The sequence below is a fragment of the Rhipicephalus microplus genome, chromosome 1, assembly GCF_043290135.1.
Source record: "Rhipicephalus microplus isolate Deutch F79 chromosome 1, USDA_Rmic, whole genome shotgun sequence".
Taxonomy (NCBI): Eukaryota; Metazoa; Arthropoda; class Arachnida; order Ixodida; family Ixodidae; genus Rhipicephalus; species Rhipicephalus microplus.
The window spans coordinates 286272490-286292784 of NC_134700.1; the positions used below are offsets into that span (position 1 = coordinate 286272490).

The 20295-nt window shown below is 42.1% G+C and overlaps 3 protein-coding genes across 3 annotated transcripts in view; 2 read left to right on the forward strand and 1 right to left on the reverse strand.

The window, feature by feature from the left end:
- Pi3K59F (phosphatidylinositol 3-kinase 59F) overlaps positions 1-9594 on the forward strand; it is a 34175-nt gene extending 24581 nt beyond the window's left edge. Inside the window, exons 14-21 of the mRNA XM_037436277.2 lie at positions 682-951; positions 3518-3587; positions 4207-4356; positions 4858-4932; positions 6315-6483; positions 7402-7492; positions 7958-8083; positions 8957-9594. Of these exons, the coding sequence (XP_037292174.1) occupies positions 682-951; positions 3518-3587; positions 4207-4356; positions 4858-4932; positions 6315-6483; positions 7402-7492; positions 7958-8083; positions 8957-8971 (966 nt within the window). The 3' untranslated portion in view covers positions 8972-9594. The remainder of the gene's footprint in view (positions 1-681; positions 952-3517; positions 3588-4206; positions 4357-4857; positions 4933-6314; positions 6484-7401; positions 7493-7957; positions 8084-8956) is intronic.
- A 1923-nt stretch (positions 9595-11517) lies between these two features.
- Positions 11518-15330, reverse strand: LOC119188306 (uncharacterized). Its single transcript, XM_075865060.1, has 4 exons — positions 15101-15330; positions 14818-15036; positions 14465-14663; positions 11518-12001 (listed from the first exon to the last, which is right to left on the reverse strand). Exons 1-4 carry the CDS (start codon positions 15181-15183, stop codon positions 11939-11941), a joined length of 564 nt encoding a protein of 187 aa, XP_075721175.1. The 5' UTR covers positions 15184-15330; the 3' UTR covers positions 11518-11938.
- Positions 15331-15621: 291 nt separating this feature from the next.
- On the forward strand, positions 15622-18056 carry LOC119188307 (ribitol 5-phosphate transferase FKRP). Its single transcript, XM_037436278.2, has 2 exons — positions 15622-16801; positions 17110-18056. Exons 1-2 carry the CDS (start codon positions 15977-15979, stop codon positions 17908-17910), a joined length of 1626 nt encoding a protein of 541 aa, XP_037292175.2. The 5' UTR covers positions 15622-15976; the 3' UTR covers positions 17911-18056.
- Positions 18057-20295: the final 2239 nt, after the last annotated feature.

Below are 20295 nucleotides of genomic sequence, written 5' to 3' on the forward strand. Positions count from 1 at the left end.
GTCAAAGGTGGGGCAAGCACAGAAAAACTAAAATCAGTTGTGCATAAAATAGTGTGGAGCTGGTCTAGTGTCTCGCAGGACTACAGGCTACTGCAAATACAGGCTTAGTGAGCGCAGGGCTGCATCAGCTGTTGTCTCGCATTCGTGTTGCTTAGCGTGTCACTGCACAGGCGGGCTCAGCTTGAGAGGGCGTCGAGTGCTGCACGGTAAGATGCACAGTACTTGCTCTCATGATTAAACATGTTTATTTTCCCCCAACACCACCCCAACACTTCAATGCCGCTGTGTTCGTGCACAAGTTTGGTTGTGTGAAATAGTGTTGACAAAACTTGGGTGATATTGATGACAGAAACTAGTTATTATCTTGATAGTGAAGGAGAGCCTGTATCTTTTGTTGTCACTAGCACTGAAAGAAATGGGCACACCCATCAATGATGCACATTTTTTTGTCACAAACCTGTCGTTGATAGGTTTGTGCCAAAAAACCATTACAAACCTGTGATGTTCCCGACAATTTGAGTGTACTGAATTATAGTTCAGACTTCTGGAATCGTAGCATGGCTGACTTAGGTAATGTTGCTAATTGCAGGGAAATACCACACAATGCACACCTCAGCCTTCATAATGGTTCGAATTGCAATTCTGTTTAAGCAATAGACGGTGGTGCTCTTTACTGCACAGATGGAAAAGCTGCACGCGCTGCTGTTGGAGCAGGAGTCTCAACAGCTCATTCGATTTCCGGAGCCAATGCCCTTGCCTCTTGACCCCAGCGTGCGAGTGCGTGGCCTGGTGCCCTCCAAAGCGGCTCTCTTCAAGTCGGCCCTCATGCCCTGCCGGTTGAGCTTCCTGACAGACGACGTCGAAGGCGGCGAGTATGTCGCCATCTTCAAGCATGGTGACGACCTTCGCCAAGACCAGCTGATTCTGCAGACCATCACCCTTATGGACAAAGTCAGTTCAACAAGCTTTACTCTAGCATGTTAGAAGTGGGTCAGCAATCATTGGGTAGCCAGTTTTGCGTATATTAAAAGCAGATACCAGCTTTGGATATATCAAAACATGGGTAATTGGCAAAGCAAAGTCTAATTTTACAAGTGAGAAACAAGTAGAGAACAAATGACAATTAAAAAATTGCTGTAATGACCAATGACTTTACCAACACAGTAGAGTTTACTAAATGGAAAGCTCGTACACAGAATTGCTGCTTAAGTGGAGCAAGTGTCTTTAGTGTGATTTTTTTTGTACTTGAATTCTGTACTCCTCTTAATCTCTCAATAAATGGAACTCCTGTTACACATAACATTTTTACGGGGTCCCTTCAAGTACCGCTTAACAAGAGCCTCCGATATCTTCAGTTAACTTGCCAAGGTGATCCGCTATAGCGAGAGATGGCTTGCTTGAAGCATAAATATAAATTTAAAGTTCTGTTTGCTTGAACTAGGCTTGTGCAAACAGTGAATTTTAGGTTCAAAGCAAATTTGAAGCAAATAATGATTCTGGTCGAAGAATTTCTAATCGAATTTGAATAGTATGTATCACATATTAGAAACAAAATCTGCTTATTTCTCATGAGCCAACTAACTGGCAATATAGTATATTAAAAAAATTGAAACAAGGCATGTGAAGATGTGATTTATTATTATTATTATTATTTTGTTCCAAGTAAGTGGAAGCAATTTAGGATAGTGACGGAGAATTCTAATTGTGGTAGAATGAAAGTGATGACCCATAAAGCTCATTACATTTTACAATTCGCTGTAAATAGAGCATATATGCCAGTAAAACAAGCTTTTAAACATAAATGTGAGCGTAATGTGTTCATTTGACGTCGAAGTGGAGTTTCGCAGCAGTGCATATTTCCCCTAGATAACTGTATTCGCGGTATACAGTCCAACCCCTTTATAAGAGACACTGATGTAAGAGGTAAATGTGTATAAGAGACACCAGTGTGCCTAAAGTAAAATACGGATTGATAAGAAAATGCATGCATGGTACTCTACTTATAAGAGACATCCCATATAAGAGAAAAGAATTGCTGCCTGGAGAATGCTTCTCATAAAGGGGTTCAGCTGTAGCACCTTTTTGGTGCAGTGAAACCATTTTTACAGGGTGATTAAATGTGGATTAATATAAATTTATTCGTTCAGTTCGAATGCTTCGAAATTTACAATAATTTAAATCTGAATAGACGCAAATTTGAATACTGTAATATTCATTTGACTATTCAAAGTGCTCAAATATTCGCACAAGCCTAGTGTTTACGCATGTGGAGTAGCCTGCTCTTGCTCTGCATGTGCAGGAAATTTTACACGGTCTTAACAAAAAAATAGGAACGCAGTTGGGTTTTAATGCAGCATATGCGCAGCTGCACAAAGAAGGTAGGAGGGCAAGGAGTGTGTGTCATTAGCCACGAAGTGTCTGATTTCTTGTGCCAAAAATGTTGTGTACAAAATACTTTTTTCTTGAGGCGCCTCCATAGATTGGCCAAATGGGCCGATGCGTTAACATGAGGGTCAGATAGCACAGAATGATTTTATATAAAAAAAATAATAAGCATGCCCACTTGGCTACCCGTTATAGAAAGTGCAACTGTTATTCCATCCTCGCGTATACAAGTGTTCACTACAGACACAAGATCACAATGCCACGGAAATTGCGTAAACATTTCACATCAAGAAGGGGGCAAGGTGTTTTACCAGCCAGACCTCACTTAATCTTCTTGAAAAACAGAATAGCTTTCTAGATGCCACTTAGGATGGGGAATATGTTATCCCACTTATCTCACGCATGCTCCAAGTTTTAGCTTTAATACGCATATGTTACATCATGTGACAATCGTGTGTGTGTGCGTGCTGAATAAAAATTTCAGCTGATAATGCTCGTGTCCTTAGTTTCTTCCTTTTTTTTTTGCATTTGTGTGTGAGCCCTCTTTAATGATGATGTCATGCTCTGTTGAGTCTTTATGGGGAAACTCCCGTACGTGTTGCTTGTGTGCTTTGGCATTGTGCCAGTGAGTGGTTTTGTAAGTCATGGGCTGACATTGGAATTCAAAAACATGCACTGATGTTACAGCGCACTTAGGCAAATTTCAGGTGTTGAAAATTAAAATAATTTCAACACCTGAAATTTGCCTAAGTGCACTGTAACATCAGTGATTTTAGAGCCCTTGTGCTACCTTGAAACAACAAACATAGTTAAATTAGTTCTCTGTTATATCCATATTGTTTTACTAGTTTGGGATGTTGTTGCTTTTCAGTTTTTTTGTAAGGCATAGAACCTGAGCTTTTACTTCAAGTAGACAAGCTTTGGGAAGTATGCCAGGGGTTTGCATTCAGAAAATTGTATATTACTGTGTCGAGTTTTTTTAAAAGCACTTTAACATAGTGGCTGACATTCCAGTTTTTGCGGTGCGTATTATGCTAGGACTGTACTCTGTAAAAGCTTGTTCACACAAATTGGATGCTTGATATAAATATTTACATTTGTGGTACCATATATTTTTAAATATATTTTTCAGTTGCTGAGGAAAGAGAATCTTGATTTAAAGCTCACCCCATACTGCGTCCTTGCCTCAAGCACTAAACACGGTATGTTTGTGCACTGACTTGCATTGTTTACGTATGTATACGACTTGCTGGTAGTGTTTTCTATTTTGGTGGCATTGCAGTCAAGCATTGCTGCTCTACGGGAGAATAAAGGGGCCCTAAACACCTTTGAAAAATATTAGTGTACTTATCAACGCTAGCTTAAGTGTAAGAAAAGGTTACCTATGTGCACGATGTCTAGATGGTGTTAATCAGGCAACACGAAAATTTCTCAGCTTGAAGAACTTGTATATAGAACAAATTTATCTAAAGCCATGCTGTCTGGTGGCAAAACTTTTTAACATGGCCTTGGATTTTTGGTATCTCTCATGTGAAACTTCCAGTATGCTAGTGGGGATGCAAAGAAAAAGAAAGGCGCGCAGTGTTGGTGATAACTACCTATATAGCACTCGATTTGTACTTGGAGTTGAAAAATTTTTATGTCAGGACATTCGCGTGGGAAAATAGTACAATAGCAAGCCCAGCCTATGATTATTGCTCAAGAACGCTGAAAAGTTTTGCACATTTGTTGGTGCAAAAGGTGTCTCAAGTGAAGCAATACCGTTTTTGTTTTTTTCTCTAATGTATGCATATTGCTTTTTTTCACTGTTGTTTCTTACAGGCTTTGTGCAATACATAGAATCAACGTCTGTAGCTGATGTCCTCAGAACGGAAGACACCATCCAAAAGTTTTTCCGGAAACATGCTCCCTCTGAAACGGGCCCGTACGGCATCTCTCCAGAAGTAATGGACACATATGTCAAGTCATGTGGTGAGCCTGTGTGCTGAAACTTGTATAGTGGGTGTTGTTATTTAACATTTTAAATTTAAAGCTAGTCAAAACTTGGTCTAATGAAACCCAATTTTATAAATTTCCCAGTGTAATGAATTTTCATTAGCTGCCATAGAGTTCACTCTTACCATCAACTCAAATTTCATGGCACTGAACTTGATTTGATAAAGTTTTTCCTGAAATAAATTGGTAAAGATGCAGTAATTTCTTTCCAATTTTCACACAGATATAAAACGTCACATCACCATATGGTTTTATTTTGACGAGGCTGCACGCAGCTGTCAGTAGCACTTTCAAATATCGCATGGCACTGCGTTGTAATGGTTTATTGTCCCTGCAAACACTTCCACAGGAATAATGTGGTTGCTTTTGTTATAACTAGAATAGTTGTGTTAAAGAATTTGCAACCATTACTTTCGCCTCCCGTGCTACATGTTTAAGTTTGATTGTTTATAACGTCATTTTTAAAAATTTTTGCAGCTGGTTACTGCGTCATCACGTACCTGCTCAGCGTTGGTGATCGACATCTTGACAACCTGCTTCTGACCAAGACAGGTATGCGATGATTTGTCTACCTTGCTGGAAAGCAAAATTTGTGGCGTCCGTGAAATGTGCAGCTTGCGTTTTTTCAAGTGACATGTGCACTCTTGTGTCTTCTTGGGCTAGCCGTGCATTTCTTGAGCGTGAGCTCTGTGCTACTAAAGAGCTTGAAATTTTGTTGGCAGCAAGAAAACGAACAAAAAATTGACCACCAAAAGAAGGGAATGGAGATTTGTTTTCATGCTCCAGCTTCTCCACAACACTCCTGATTTGTAGCCATCCACAACAGTAAAGAGCACATCATTCGCAGCAACATTCTAAAGGCTTGTGTGACAATTATCGCATCACTTTTCCGCGTTGGGTATGCTTACAGCTGCTCCTCAGGGGCAATTCCAGAGATAATGGTATAAAACATATGCACTGATGCAAAGCTGGATTGGGTAATGGTCTTGAATGAAGTGATATTGGTATCAGCAGTGCAGAGAGGATTTTTGCACATCTCCGTCATGGCAGCTTGCAAATTAAAGCATTGTGGGCCAGAATATAGACGCTATTGCTTATACATGCCATTCTCACAACTTGTTTGGCATAACATTGTTTTTTATTAAATGAAATTGACATTTGAATTGCTACCTAATGTTTTTTTTTCTTCTGGCTCTTTAAAAATGCTTTTTCGTTTCACTATTATGAGGCACTAAACTGTATGCTGTGATGCATGATTAATAAATAGCTATTCTGACATGAAGCCAGAAAGAAACTTGTGGCACAAGTAGTTTGGTTATTTATCTCTACTATTCCCATACGAGCCAATGCATAAAATTGAGCATATTTTTTTGCTATCTTGTACAAAAAAAATTGCTGTTATAAAACTTTGTAAGGGCAGTGGGACTTCACCATTACGACTTTGATTATGAATAAAATTCCTACACAGTGTGGCACGTGTTTTCTTATGCATTGCATCCTAAGAAGGCTTTGACTCTGCCGAAACATGTGGTCGTGTTATTGCAGTATGTCTTGCTATTGATCACATGCTACAGTTGAACCCTTTTATAAGAGGCATGCACTGGGCAGTACTTCTTATCTCTTATAAGAGGTGTCTATTAAAAGCAGGGTACCACATATGCATTTTCTTATCAACCCTTGTTTCAATGAAGGCACACTGGTATCTCTTATACCCATTTCCCTGTTACACCATCGTCTCTTATAAAGGGGTCCGACTGTGTTGCACTATGTCAAGCCAATTGGTTTTTCACATTTTTAGTATCCCAGGTAGTCATGAAAGCTGATTATAAAAGGTCGCCTGTGTTGTTCTGCACTTTTTTGGTGTCTCAGAAGGTCAAAGAGCACGGAATTTCTGAGCCGCCTTAATAAAGTCGGTTACTACTACTGCTCTCCAGGAAAGCTGTTCCACATTGACTTCGGCTACATCTTGGGTCGGGATCCAAAGCCACTGCCACCACCCATGAAACTAAGCAAGGAGATGGTGGAGGCCATGGGCGGCATCAACTCCGAGCACTACCAAGAGTTCCGCAAGCAGTGCTACACAGCATTTCTGCATTTACGCAGGTGACACAGACAGGTTTCAATTTGGTAAGGTCTTACAGCAAGAGCGGTTACAAGATCGCAACATGGGTCATGTGCGCACTGTAGCTTTCCGCCACAGCCGCCGGTGTCCATAACCACTATCACACATATTAAGAAAAAAAAATCAGTAAATAAAAAATACCCAGAACAATGGGATTCGAACCCGGGTCCCCTGCGTGCCAGCCCAGTAATCTGCCACTGAGCCACGCTGGTGCTTGGACCTCCCTTGCAAATTGGCCCTAGGCACGTTTGATATCAGGAAAGGAATTGCGTTAATATAACTAATAAAGCATTATAGACCAGCGAAGAAACAACCAGGTGTCAGATAATGCGAATTGAGCAATGAGTGGGCCGTCGAATGCTCCAACCTTTTACATAAGCTTGATCTTGTTCACCTATTAACTGTGACGCGTACTCACTGCGGGAGATTGTGGAGATTACAAAAGCTTCTGGTATAATTATGCATCATCGTCAGCCACAGCACACAAAAATTGTGCAAAGTTCTTCGCAAGTGTGCGGCAGGTACCACACTTCTCCGAAGAATGACGAAGTATGGCCTAGTGAATGCCTACCTACAACACAATTATTAATGGCCTAGTGTAGCAGCTACCCAAAGAGTGTTTAAAAAAGGCTCTTAAAAGCTGCTCTTCTAGCTTTCGTTGTGACAGCGCTGTGTGTTCAGCGCAGGCCTGGCAGTTTTTTTTTTGTTGGTCTGCTGGATGCAAAGTCATTGGCATACTTGGAGTCTCATCAAAGGAGGTTTAGAAAAAAAAAATGCTGGATTAAAAATTGCCATTATGGCTGGCACTATAAAAAGCTTGCTTTTAGTGAATTAAAAGATGCATTTTCATTCACATTTGCCAACTGGTGAGAATTCAGCCATCATCTTATTTTTTTCAGGCATGCTAATCTGATCCTGAACCTGTTTTCACTGATGGTTGATGCAAGTGTACCCGACATTGCCCTTGAACCTGACAAAACTGTGAAGAAGGTGAGGTTTCTGCAGGCAATATATACCGTTGGTGTTATAGTCTAACCAGTTGTTGAGTGAGGAAAAAGTAATTTAAAAAAAAATGGGGCATTAGCAATAAAGAGGTCATTTCTGTGGCAACATCATTCATGTCTGCAGGGACTTGAGATCTGTAATTATTTCTTAGTCACCATATTGCAATCACATGATCAATGTTGGCTGTTGTTTAATTAAGATATGCCTATATGTAGCGGCAGTCCTGTGGATAGCGCTGGTTTAGAGATATATTGTTGCAAGGAAAATTTGCCTTGAAGTACTTGGGTGTAGTTGGTAAAGCAGCTTCGTTCAACAGTCGGGACATAAGAATCTTTCAGCTCGTGGACGTAGGGCCGCACGTCTGTCATTTGTCTAGTGTGACAAGTTCTTATTTGTGAAAAACTTTCACACTCTCACCTGTTCTGAAATGACATATTGGGGGTCGTGCAGGTCCAGGACAAATTTCGGCTGGACCTGACGGACGAGGAGGCAGTCCACTACATGCAGAATCTTATCGACGTCAGCGTCAGTGCCGTTATGCCAGCACTCGTGGAGCAAATTCACAAGATTGCTCAGGTGAGGTGCTAAGGCTTGTGGTACACGTTGTCGTGTCTGGCACCTAAAGTTCTATGCATTTTCTAACTTCACAATTTGCAATTTCCTCCCCCCCCAAAAAAAACAATCAAGTGTAAATGGAATGCCATGTTTAGGTGCATGTAAACCACATAAACTGCTGCATATGCCATTTTGATATTTGCAAAAGCAAAACGTTAAGATCTTGTAGCAGTGTCTTGTAGTACTATACATTTAATGTATACTATTGTGCTGTTACCGTATGTTCAATAACTGCTGTTTTCATTTTGACTCCTTGTAGAGTTCACTGTGGCTTGACAGCAAAAGCACACATGTATATGCAAATTGGCATGTCAGCTTAGGCCACACACTATAGCAATGGTAGAAGCGCATGGAAGTATGGAAGCTTGATGAGAAGAACAATTTCTGAGCACAGTGTTGCTGGAGTGAACACTCTGACAAGCGTTCATGTCTTCTTCAGGGCTGCAACTTGCTCCCCGCGAGTCTTGCAGCCTTGCAGAGAGCAAGACCACTTGTCGGAGCGTTAGCTTCAGCAACACACCGTGTTCATGAATTTTTCATCACTTAAGAGATTGGGGGCGTACTGCACATGTGGAAATGCAAAAGCTGGTTCGATACTTGACGTTTACCGCACTTTCATGCATTCTGTAAAGCTGTAAAACACTTACAGTATGAATAACGCCTTATTTCATTACCATTCTACATTGGCAGTGAAGCATATAAACGATTCGGGTTTCAACTGATATTGAGATTGCATGCTTCTAGTATGCTGCTTTTATGTGTCATTTACTATCGATAATAGAGACTTTGTGGAAGCTATTGAACAGCTGTGCCTATTTTCTGTCCTGCACGCAGTACTGGAGAAGGTGACACAGGCGTCCTAGGCATGGACATCGTCAGAAGAAGGCTACCAGACAACTGGCCCCAGGAGCCACACAGAAGTGGGGTGTGCACCGCACAGAGAAACCGATGATGCTGGCTTCCCAGCACTTCCATTGTACATATTTATTGCCACTGTACAATTAACAAAAAACAAGAGTAATACCGGAAGCGAATATACAGGCACTGACGTGGCCATCCTTCTTTTTCCGTCCGCGTGTCTGCGTTATTCCACCTAACCAAAGATAGCAGGTCTGTAGACCAATCACTAGAACGATCTCGCCACATTTGGGGCACATATGTACCTGTCATCCTGGCACTGTCATGCCAGTAACGCTTCCGTTGCGTTTAGGCAAAAGGCAACCCTTTGCAGAATGCCCAGTCTTGTGGCATTATGGGTTTCGCCAATGTGTTGCTGGTGGTGGGATATTCCGTCATAGGTGCACTCGCTTGACTGTATCCCTATTGTACAGTTGTCTTATCGTACTGGAGGAACGTGATGCTGGTGGAAAATGAAAACTAATTGAAATTAAAGTATTTGACAGGCATGAGTGCAGTTTGAAAGTGCATGAATTAAATATTACCGGTGAGGCTGCTTGTTGATGCAGTTGGAATGCTTGTGTTTTGTGTCCACTCCTTCAAATGCACGGCGTTACACCGCTTCATTCCCAAAGTACAGTAAAAGAATATTTTTATGCCTACAAAGAAGCTGGAACTTTTTTTTACGTGGAAACATGTCTGATGAAATGTCGGATGGCAGCACTGAGATGGTAATTTCTTTGTCTTATAGCCATCGTTTCACATTTTTTCGGCAACTTGCGTTTTAAAAATAGCATCGGGTGGTATGCGCCCGTGTGCTCTTGGTCCGGCATTGCAGAAAAGCTTGTCGATTACCAGCAGGTATCGCCTTTTTCCACGGACAATTAGCAATGACCTTCATTATGCTACTTCAAATTTGTATGTGCTGATTTTTATGGATGTGAAGCAACTTGCTTTTTAAAAAGAAAGTATTTCTTATCAGCTAAAAAAAAATTTTCCACTGAGCAATTTTCAAAATATCAAAGCAGTTAGAGGTTACAGAGGAATAATTCAGAGTGTTTACGTGCAAAAACAGAGGTGGGAAGTAATATGCCTGCTATATTTCATTAGGTTGTATCAAGTGTGCCTGGGAATTAATTTCGATAAGAGTAGCACATTTTTTATTTTTGAGCACTAAAGCACCCACATCGCATTATTATCAACAAATGGCTCAAGATGCAAGATATTTTACTGGAAATCTACAGCGAGTCACTTGATTTCTTGTATAGTGCTGTTTCAAGATGGATTTTGTCCGTGCTAGTCTAAGCTGCTGCCATAGTATATTCTTTTAGACCTATTTGTAACTGCCTGTGGCGGGGAAACTATCCTTCTGCCGACTGGGGTTGTTAATAATGAGAAACCACCTGTCAGCATCCTGCTTAGTGCCTCTTTATTCTGTAATTATTGAGTATGACACATAGTGAGAAAACCATTGTAATGTGAGAGTATTTCATTATAGGCACTTATTTTGATGAACAAAAAAAAATGCTAATACAATGCGAGAAAGAACATGCAGCTTTTGATGCAGTTGCTAAATGCAGAGAGTGGATCTTAGTCTTGGGCTGTGTGAAAACAATGTCGTACAATGAACTGGGACACCAGGGCCAGCTTTCCAGCAATCATTTATCATTTTATCACGGCAGATGATATGTGCTACTAGCTTTTCTGCAAAGGAATGTAACCATAAACATCAGTTTTAATGAAAAAAAAATCTAGGGCATTCGATGACCTTCAAATTATCTGTTCCATCGCATGCTTCTGTAGCAAGGTCCGCCTTGGTGGAACAGTGGCTACGGTGCTCGGCTGTTGCCCAAAGGTAGCGGGTTCGATCCTAGCTGTGGTGGTTGCGTTTTGATGGAGACGAAATGGTGGAGGCTCATGTACTGTGTGAAGTCGGTGCACAGTAAAAAACACCAGATGGTCAGACTTTTCAGAGCGCTCCGCCACGGCATCTCTCATAATCATATAGTGGTTTAGGACTGAAAACGCCAGATATTATTAATATTCTGCAGCAAGTATCATCTGGTGACAAGTTTTGCTGAATGCAAACAGTGTCTATGCTGTAATGTCCTACCAGCTTTATCAAGAGTGCACTCCATGCTGTTGCAAATATTGAATTGGAAATTTGTGACTTGTTGCAGCTTCAGTCATTTCAACTTTCAACATGCTCTTACATGATCGAAGCACATCGGTGTGAAATATTGCCTCCGTAATTGCCTCTTTCATTCTGTAAAAAATGAATGTCAGTACAAATCTGCATAAAGGCAACAGGTTTGGACAAAAGAACACATAAAATGAATAAATAGAAAGCCCAATGCATGCTTTATAAGCGATGTTTATTAAAATACGACAGGTACTGCGTACACAGCATCTTAATGCCCACAAGCTGGGAGACTGGATAGCTTAATGCAACATCTACAGTGAGAGGTTTTGATGAACAAAACTAATGGCAATACACCTCTCCTGGCACCGGTTGATCCTACATTTTCACATTGCAAAGAGCAAGGCGAATATCGGAACACTGTTTGTATGCTGCTGTTTTCGCTAAACTTTATAGTCATGCAATGAATCGTTGGTGTCAGACTTTTAAAAATACAAGTAGCCAGTTTTCAAATTGATAATTATCTTTCAAAATGAGCATCATTCTTTAGACAGAACAAAAAACTATGAACTAAGTGATAAGACTTAAAATTTACAAGCAGCATGGGTAACTCACGTGTCGTTGAAAGCTAGCAAGTACAGCTTTCTTTGCTTTTACAATGTGGCACGGTCACATATTCTAAATGCTAAACATATGCACTAGTCCAGCACAAGTTCTGAATGTAATAATTAGCACAAGCAGTGAACTTTAAAAAATATGCCTTCTCTTTCCTCTTAGTCTCAGCTTGTGTCATGCCATCCTTCATGGGCATCAGTCTTCCTCCTCCTGTTTGCCAGCTGTAGCTGAAATGAAATTCACAGGCGTATGCCATGAAAAGGCCATGCAAAAACACTCATTATTTCTTGGCCAAAACACGTGCTGCAGTGCAACAAAGCAGAATATTCATGCTCAAGGTGAACTAGCACCCCCTTATGTGGGAGTACTGCTAGCCTTTTATTCACTCATATTGTTGGCCTGTCGGCCGTTACAGGTTGGGTCAAAAGTAGCACTCTGCGAGACATACATTACATGATAAAGAAAGCACTTCAAAAGATACGGAAAAAATGCACCGGTAAACAATAAAACATGAAAAATAATTTTAAACAAACATAGGCACACACACAAGGAAATAGTTCTTTTATAGGTTGATAAAATTTTACAACACCATACATGCGAAGTCTGCCAGCAGTGGTACAATCTATAATGGAGCACTGCGTACAAGGATACACAGCAGGACATAAGGAGAATATTGCGTACATACGTGAATGAAACTACACAAAAATAAAGACAGAATGCTTAAGAATGATCTCGGAGGTATACTCAGAGGTATGCGTATACTTCCTCAATTTCGTGCAAGCTTATTTTGAAATTCATCTGCAGTAGTGCTTTGTAGCATTAGTAGCGACAATTCATTCCATTCTGTTATGGTTCTTCAGAAAAAAGCAAACACATATCTGAGGCACTTCGAAGGTACCCTCCTTCCTTCTTAGCAGTACTCTACCTTCTTGCGCTATTAAGTATTGATAACTATTGATGTTAGATTTGTTTTTAGTAAGATATTAAAAAAAACTTTAGCCTTGCTATGCACGTGCGTTCAGCAAGCCTGGGCAAGTTGAGCAAATTGAGCATTATGGAGACAGAATCTGTACAAGAGTATTGTGGTAAGATGAACCTTGCTACTCGACGTAGAACTCTTTCCAGTTTCTGAATTAACACTGACTGATAAGGGTCCCAGATTATGCTGGCATACTCTAGCGTGGGCCGCACATAGGTTAAATAAGCAGTTAGCTTTACTGACTGTGAGGCTAAATACAGTTTTCTTTGCAAGAACCAAGAGTTTCTTTCCTACAGTTTTACATACTTTTGCAACATGATAGGACCAGCTTAAATACTTGGATATGTTTACGCATAAGTATTTCAGCACATAAACCGTAGAAAGTACCAATGAATTCATGGAATAATTGAAGTCAAAGACATGATTCACTTTGTTACGCGTAATAAAACAGTTTTATTCCCATTTATTTTTATTTCCCATTTGTCGCACCATCTTTCTACTGCCCTCAGAGCATCATGAGCAATTGTTGATCTTCCAGGCTATTAATTTTTCTAGTACAATAGACAATCATCCGTGAGAAGTTGCGCTGTGATACTTTCATATATTTCAGTAGCAACGTCATTAATATAGACCAAGCATAGCACCGGGCCTAACACAGACCCCTGTGGAACACCTGATGTCACGTTTAATGGTTTTGATTTAATATGTCCACTTTTAGGTATTGCGTTCTGCCTTGAAGGTACGCGGTTATCCATTTAACTATTTTCTCATTTATTCTCATAACTGTCAGCTTCACGAGCAATTCTGTATGTAGCACTCTGTCGAATGCTTTCGACAGGTCAAGACGAATGGCATCTATTTGTTTCTTTTTTAAGTTCATGGCAAAGTCATCAACCGTTTCAAAAAACTGAGTTGTTGTGAAAAGATGTTGTCTGAATCCATGTTGGTAGGGAAAAAATTAGTTGACGTTTTCGATGTACGCGTAAATTGAATTAGATACAACGTGCTCAAGGAGCTTGCAGCACACGCAGGTAAGTGATATTGGACGACAGTTTTCAATTACCCGCTTATCACGAGATTTATGCACAGGTATAACTTTAGCCATAAGCCAATCATCCGGCGTTTGACAACAGACCCCAAACTTGGAACAGACCTCAAATATCACACCAACTGTGAGCTTTAGCTAACACAACGTGTGTAACTTTTATAGCAGCAGATCAATCCTTTCATATCAATCAGTTTCTCTTTATATTGAAGAAGCAGCTTAATTTAGCCCTTTAGATGAATGCATAAGAATGAGGGTAGCATAATCTTTCTCCTTAACAGGAGAACCTCAATCCTTACAGCAGGTTCCCCAAGCATTCTGATCAAGGCTGCTCAGAACTTGAAAGTACAACAGCAAAGCAGCAAGGACTACAGGCATCACAGCATTGGCAGGATAAGCACGCATTTGCTCTGAACAAGTTTGAGGCCCATTGTCCTTGCTGCTCTACCACTGTACATTTAGCCCCAGAACAACCTTTGGAAGCAAAATGGCAAGGCCAGCGCGAACACAGCTTACAGAGCACTTTGCTTTATGTGTTGAGAAAACCTTGTGAAGGCCGTTTTTTTTTTGTTTTATTGGAATGAAGCATCAAAAGGAAAACGGCATTGCATACTTCAAGTAAACTAGACATCTTTGCCTAGAGCATCACGAGAACGCATCACTAACCTTTTCCAACTTGGCCAGCGTGATGTCTATTTCAGCACCGATTCTTTGCAGCTCCTTGTTTCCTTCGGCAACTTGTGCTTCCAACACATTAGTTTTCTCTTTGCTTTCCTTCAGTGCGGAAGTCATGTCCTTTACGTATTTCGCGTATAATTGCCGTAAATGATCTTGGATATCCTCATCCGGATTTCCAGAAGGCCGCCTTGTCAGGAAAAAAACAAAAGATCAACGAGAACTAAGAAACGCGTGATGAGAGAGGTCACCCCACGTTAAGGAAACGGCCGTGGTCACTTTCGTTTGACATCGCTGATTTTCTACAAGCGCCGAGAAAGACATGCCGGAGCAGTTTTGCTTACCACGCAGGTGTCCCTTTGTATTCTTCTTGCTCTTCGATCAACTGGCTCAGAGTTTTAAACTTCTCGTCCAGATTCAGGTCGTCGACGATAGCCTTGCTTTCTGCGTTCATGTGCGTCAGAAGCTGATCCGTGAGGCTATTAACGCACTTCTCCAACGAGCTCTTCTCGATGCCGCACTTTTCAAGCTCAGCTGGTTGAAGCGCGTGCAAGCACCGCTGCCTGAAACGAATCGAGGCTGTTTATACGGCGCTTACGAATACACACGGTGTTATTGTATCGTTACCTGAACTTCTCGCAAAGGTCTTCGGAAGCTTTGTCGATGGCGCGTAGACATCTTTTGGTACGCTCGCAGCACTGTCCATCCATGATTTTTGCTCGCCCCCTGGTCACAGAACACCTACCAGTTGCCCTGGTCTTGTATTTCAACTCCCGCGGCCCACTACACAACGCAACGAACTTCACCTTCTTTTCGCTGTTCGCGCGAAACACAGCAGCTATAAATGGATTGCAGCCGTTATTTGGCTAACTGAGTTAGAGAACTGAGTTCGCAGAAACCGAGTACCACGCGCGAATCTCAAAGGCTGTGCTTTATTAGGTTGCAAGCGCAAATTTTTGTTGTGTTATAATCATTATACTTGAACTATTTTTTTACAACTGATTATATTTTTTCAATTTAAAATACGCAATAAATTAAATTTAACTTTTTTATTGTTTGTTAAGTTTATGTTGTGTTTGCGTTTGTTTATTGTGGAACCAGCCAAGCCAAGACGAGCACGCTGTCAGTAGCAACTGGTGAGCAGCGTCTGTATGGCGTCTTTGGTGAAAAATATGAGACGTAAAACATGTGCAACTCGTTCGATTTTGTGTGATTTCGGGTTCATATTTTTGAAGTTATCGAAGTCTGATGTAATTCGCTACCGAATTCATTCACGCTTCTAGAAGTTACAGCCGAACTGTTGATCGAAATGCGCGAGTGTAGCCGACGAACTCGCCGTCAAGACGCTTTCAGCGCGGCATTTCGACACGTTTCACTTCAGCTCCTCCGTGTGAATTTTCGCTCGCGCATCCTCCCGAAGGATTATCAAGCTCGCCTAATTAGTTTCATCGAGTGTGCGTCGCTCTAGACTTCAGCCGTGATCGCTTCGCGACGGTCGAAAAGATGCGCCATAGGTGGTGTCGCATGTTTCTCGGTCTCATATGCGTGAACTTTTTCTCGGTTTTCATTATGTGGATATACCTGGACAGCAAGTGCCCGTGTTACGAGACATCTCGAGAAGGCGGTGGCGTGAAGGGCTTCGAGGGGGCGGCTCGTCAGCGCCCGGCCATCGCCGGACCACAGGACGACTTCAGCGCGGGAGGAGCCCTGAAGATGCGCAACGCCGCTCCCCTGGACGACATCTACGACCTCCCGAACTCCCTCGTCACCCTGGTGCTGCGGGAATTCGAATTCTACGAGCAGGACTTGGTAGAGACCGTTCGCTCTTTTCACACGGTGTTCCCGCGCATGCCGATTGTGCTGATCGCCGACGACGTACCTTATCCGCCCGTTAGGTTTCCTCGAGACGAATTCGGCCCTAACGTGACGGTCGTGTCGCTCGCGAGGTATCCGGATCGCTATGCGAACGCTACGCGCCTGGAGAACTACGTCAAGACGGATCTGGTGTTGTTCGTGCCCGACTCGGTGCGCATGACGCAGCCGGCCATCGTCACCACCATGATCAAACGCGTGTTCAAGAAGCCGCATCGCATGGTGGCCGTTCGAGTCGCGGGCGAGATGCGGCGCTGCCTGAAACTGGAGGTGAACTTGCGCGAGTGGACGCTGGTGTATCGCAAGGCGCCGCGCACCGCCGAATTTGAGTGCGACGCGTTCGGGGGCCGACACTTGCTCATGGCCAAGTCGGAGCTGGTGCTGTCGCTCGGCGAGCCGATGGCGCGTCCGTTTCCCGAGGCGCTGTACGTGCAGACAGCGCTCAGAGACGTGAAGGTAACTGGTGTGTTTACTCTGGTTCCATATTCTTTCTTTTGGTCAATGCGTGTTGTGAATTCCAGTTGCCGTAGTTGACAAGAGGTTCCAGTCACGGACCCCATTGTCCTGTTCACAGTCATTGCATTGAATGATTAAAAAGTGAAATTGAAATGTTGCTGATTATTACGTGCACTTCCTGCAACATCTCCACACCATAATTAATATATTTAGTGTCTAGGCTCCATTACGAGCTGCAAGCTGCTGTGACCACAGCATCTTACTGCAGCCGTTGAGATCAGAAATATTACGCTACTATTTTCTCGCAGATTGACATCGTGGATAGCCTGGTTGCTCAGAATGGCCGCACGCTGTTCACAACGGAGCACAATCGGCAGAAGTTGCGCTTAGCCACTACAAGTCGCCGTTCGCAGCTCTACGCCAACTTTGGAGTGAAGAAAGTCCATCAGCCCGGCGGGGAAGTCACGTGGCACGGCTGCAAGCGGGACACTTCCCGTTGCTTTGGCACCGTGGTGGACGAGACGCCAGACTACCTGTACAAGGGACGCTGGACGCCGCCTTGTTGCCTGGAAAACTTGCGGCGCACTGCCAGGCACGTCTTTGCCATACTGGAGAGGTGCAAGACCCGCTACTGGCTCGAAGGAGGTAGCCTCCTTGGTGCAGCCAGGAACCACGACATCATTCCTTGGGATTACGATGTTGACATTGGCGTGTATAGTGAGGATGTGCAGCGGTGCGAGTGGCTGCGGAACTCGCAGAAGGGTTCGGTGATTGACGCTGATGGCTATGTGTGGGAGAAGGCTGCGGAGGGAGACTTCATTCGCGTCCAGTACAGCAGTGCCAATCGAGTGCATGTGGACATATTTCCGTTTTACTCCCGTAACGGTGTAATGACTAAAGACACCTGGTTCAAGAGCCATCCACAAGACAGGGAGTTCCCAGAGCATTTTCTGAAGCCTCTGTCCAGTATTCTTTTTGTCGGTGTGTTTGCATCAGCACCCAACAACGTCACTCAGTTCCTGGAGCTGAAGTTTGGCAAGGGTGTTATAGAGAAGCCCCAGTATCCGAACCCAGCCTTGTTGGCTTATCCAAAAAGCACTAGTACATAGTGTTGGATGAGTGCAGTAAGTGTGAGAATTCAAGACATGGTGATAGTACATTTTGTCGAAGTGTGGTGTAGAGCCTCTGTTCATTTTGAAGCAAAGTGTGAATGTGCAATTTTTATTTTCTCCTTTTAAATTTTTGTAAGCTTCAGCGAACTTGAGAAAAAAAAAGCATTTCGTTCAACCTTTGGAATCTTTATAAAGTGGGCAGTCACTGTTCGAGGAGCTTCTTGAAACAGTAAACATATATCTAAAAGGGGCTAAATAATTATTGAAGGTGCGGTGCCATGTCCTCATTGCTGTGATGTGTAAATATCGCCATCCGTAGCATTGCCTTTCTTTTTTTTTTGTAAGACTGATCGTACATGAAAATAAGAAACATTGCTATTATGCATTCACTTGTACATCTTAGCACTCCTTGCTGCTTGAGATATAGCCAAACTTCATTATGTGAAGATTGATCTGATGTGAGAACACCGTAAGTATAGGCCATGTTCAGTACATTCTTAAATTGCCAATTAACATTTTTAGATTTTTTGTTATATGCAGTACTTTATTATATGTTTTCATTACATCGAGGTTAATTGTGCCAGCCTGTTTGTGCAAATACTGTAATACACAGTATTATAGTTATCATACATTTAATCCTGTCTATTCAGAAAAAGAGGATATAATTACCTCATAACACAGCCTCTGTGTCTCTTGTTTTGTTGGCTAGAAGCAGAGGTATTTTTTCTGGTCAATCAGTGTATGGGAGCACTGCACTTCAGTGACCTCCAACAGTTGGATGAGACATCAAGACACAGATTTACCACCTGAAAGCTCACTGAAATCAGATATGAATGCCTAAACTTGCATGCTGTATTCAAATGTTGCTGTTCATCCAACTGATTAGGTTGCTTGATCGATGCTCAAACAATACATATTTCAGTTTGTTTGACTGTAGCGCATTTGATCATGTTTTAGGTTGACTGGCTGTATGACCTAAATGCATCTATGGAATTTGTTTACAATCGCCACTATGGCCTAGTGGCTGTACTGTTGTTCAATGAGACAAAGCTCAGTCCAGCTTAGCACAGAGTTTCCTAAAATTAACTAAAGGGGGCTCTGGCGCTGCCATCGTTCAGCGACCATGGGAATGATGGGTAGTACACGGATGTGCCTAGTCTTCGTTCTTGCGGGCAGTGAATCGCACTTGTGGCTTCAAAAGGACATACCCTTTTGAACTTCATGACCCAATTTGAAATGGTAAGCCTAAATGAATAAGGTGGTGAAGTGCAACCACTGAACATTCGTTAATTTTTGTTTTGTAACAGAACAGTTCCAAGCCATACGAACACACACGGAGCCAGAAGTACGAAGATTAGACAAATCCATGTACTACCCATCATTCCCATGCTCACTGAAGCACCGTGTGTGCAGCTCCCATAGATATAAGAGCCAGAGTTCCCTCTAGTGTATATTTAGGAAACTCTATGCAACTTAGGGCTAAATTAACATGGGGCTCGCCGTAAGCAATGCACTATGGCACAGTTGGATTTCACTGCATTTATATAAAAATTAAATTCAATAACACGTGCTTGGATTTTAGTGTATGCTAATGTATACTAGGTAGTCAATTTTAATTTGGTGTCCAGCGTTACGGCGTGCTTCATACATCTATTGCAATTCTGGCATGTAGAACTTAATTGCTTCTATTTATGTGTGCATGGGAGAGGGGATGTTGATTGGGAATGGCATTCATGTATGGTGCATATGAAAGTGGCAGCTATTTACTCATATTTGTCTATCACTAATAGTCGTGTTCATAACAACTAGTATATGCAGCTTAATTTACACATAAGGCTCATTCCAAGAGATCGCATATAATTTCATTCTTTTTGTAGAGGATGTGTATCTCGAACGATGTGTTCCCACAGTCAGTGCTACACCTAGTGGTTTAAATTAAGGGATTTTTTTTCTCTGCAAATAAAAAAAATGCTTAACTTGTTAAATATGTATACAAGAAAGAAAAGAAAGAAGTGCAAGCACGAGAGGAGAGCTTGTGCATTGACCGTTTATTTTTTTTGTTTCACCCTGCCAAGGAAGACACCTTTAACCGACATTAGTGTTCCTTCACACAAATATCAGTTTACATGTGGACTGATGACCAGGAATGGCTGCCGTCAAATCTTGAGCAAGAACCTTTGGAAGATTCTAAATATGCACCAATGGCTGAGCAAGCATCTCCCTATGCCCTCCTGCCACTTTCATAATTTCATTTGGTGTTTTTATTTGCCCAAAGAGGGCAAATAACGATATGCATATTCATTAAAGCAATTCATTGGAAACATGTGCAGCTCCTCCGCTTCCATTTGAATTTTGATCCCTGAATGAGCAAGGGGACCCCCT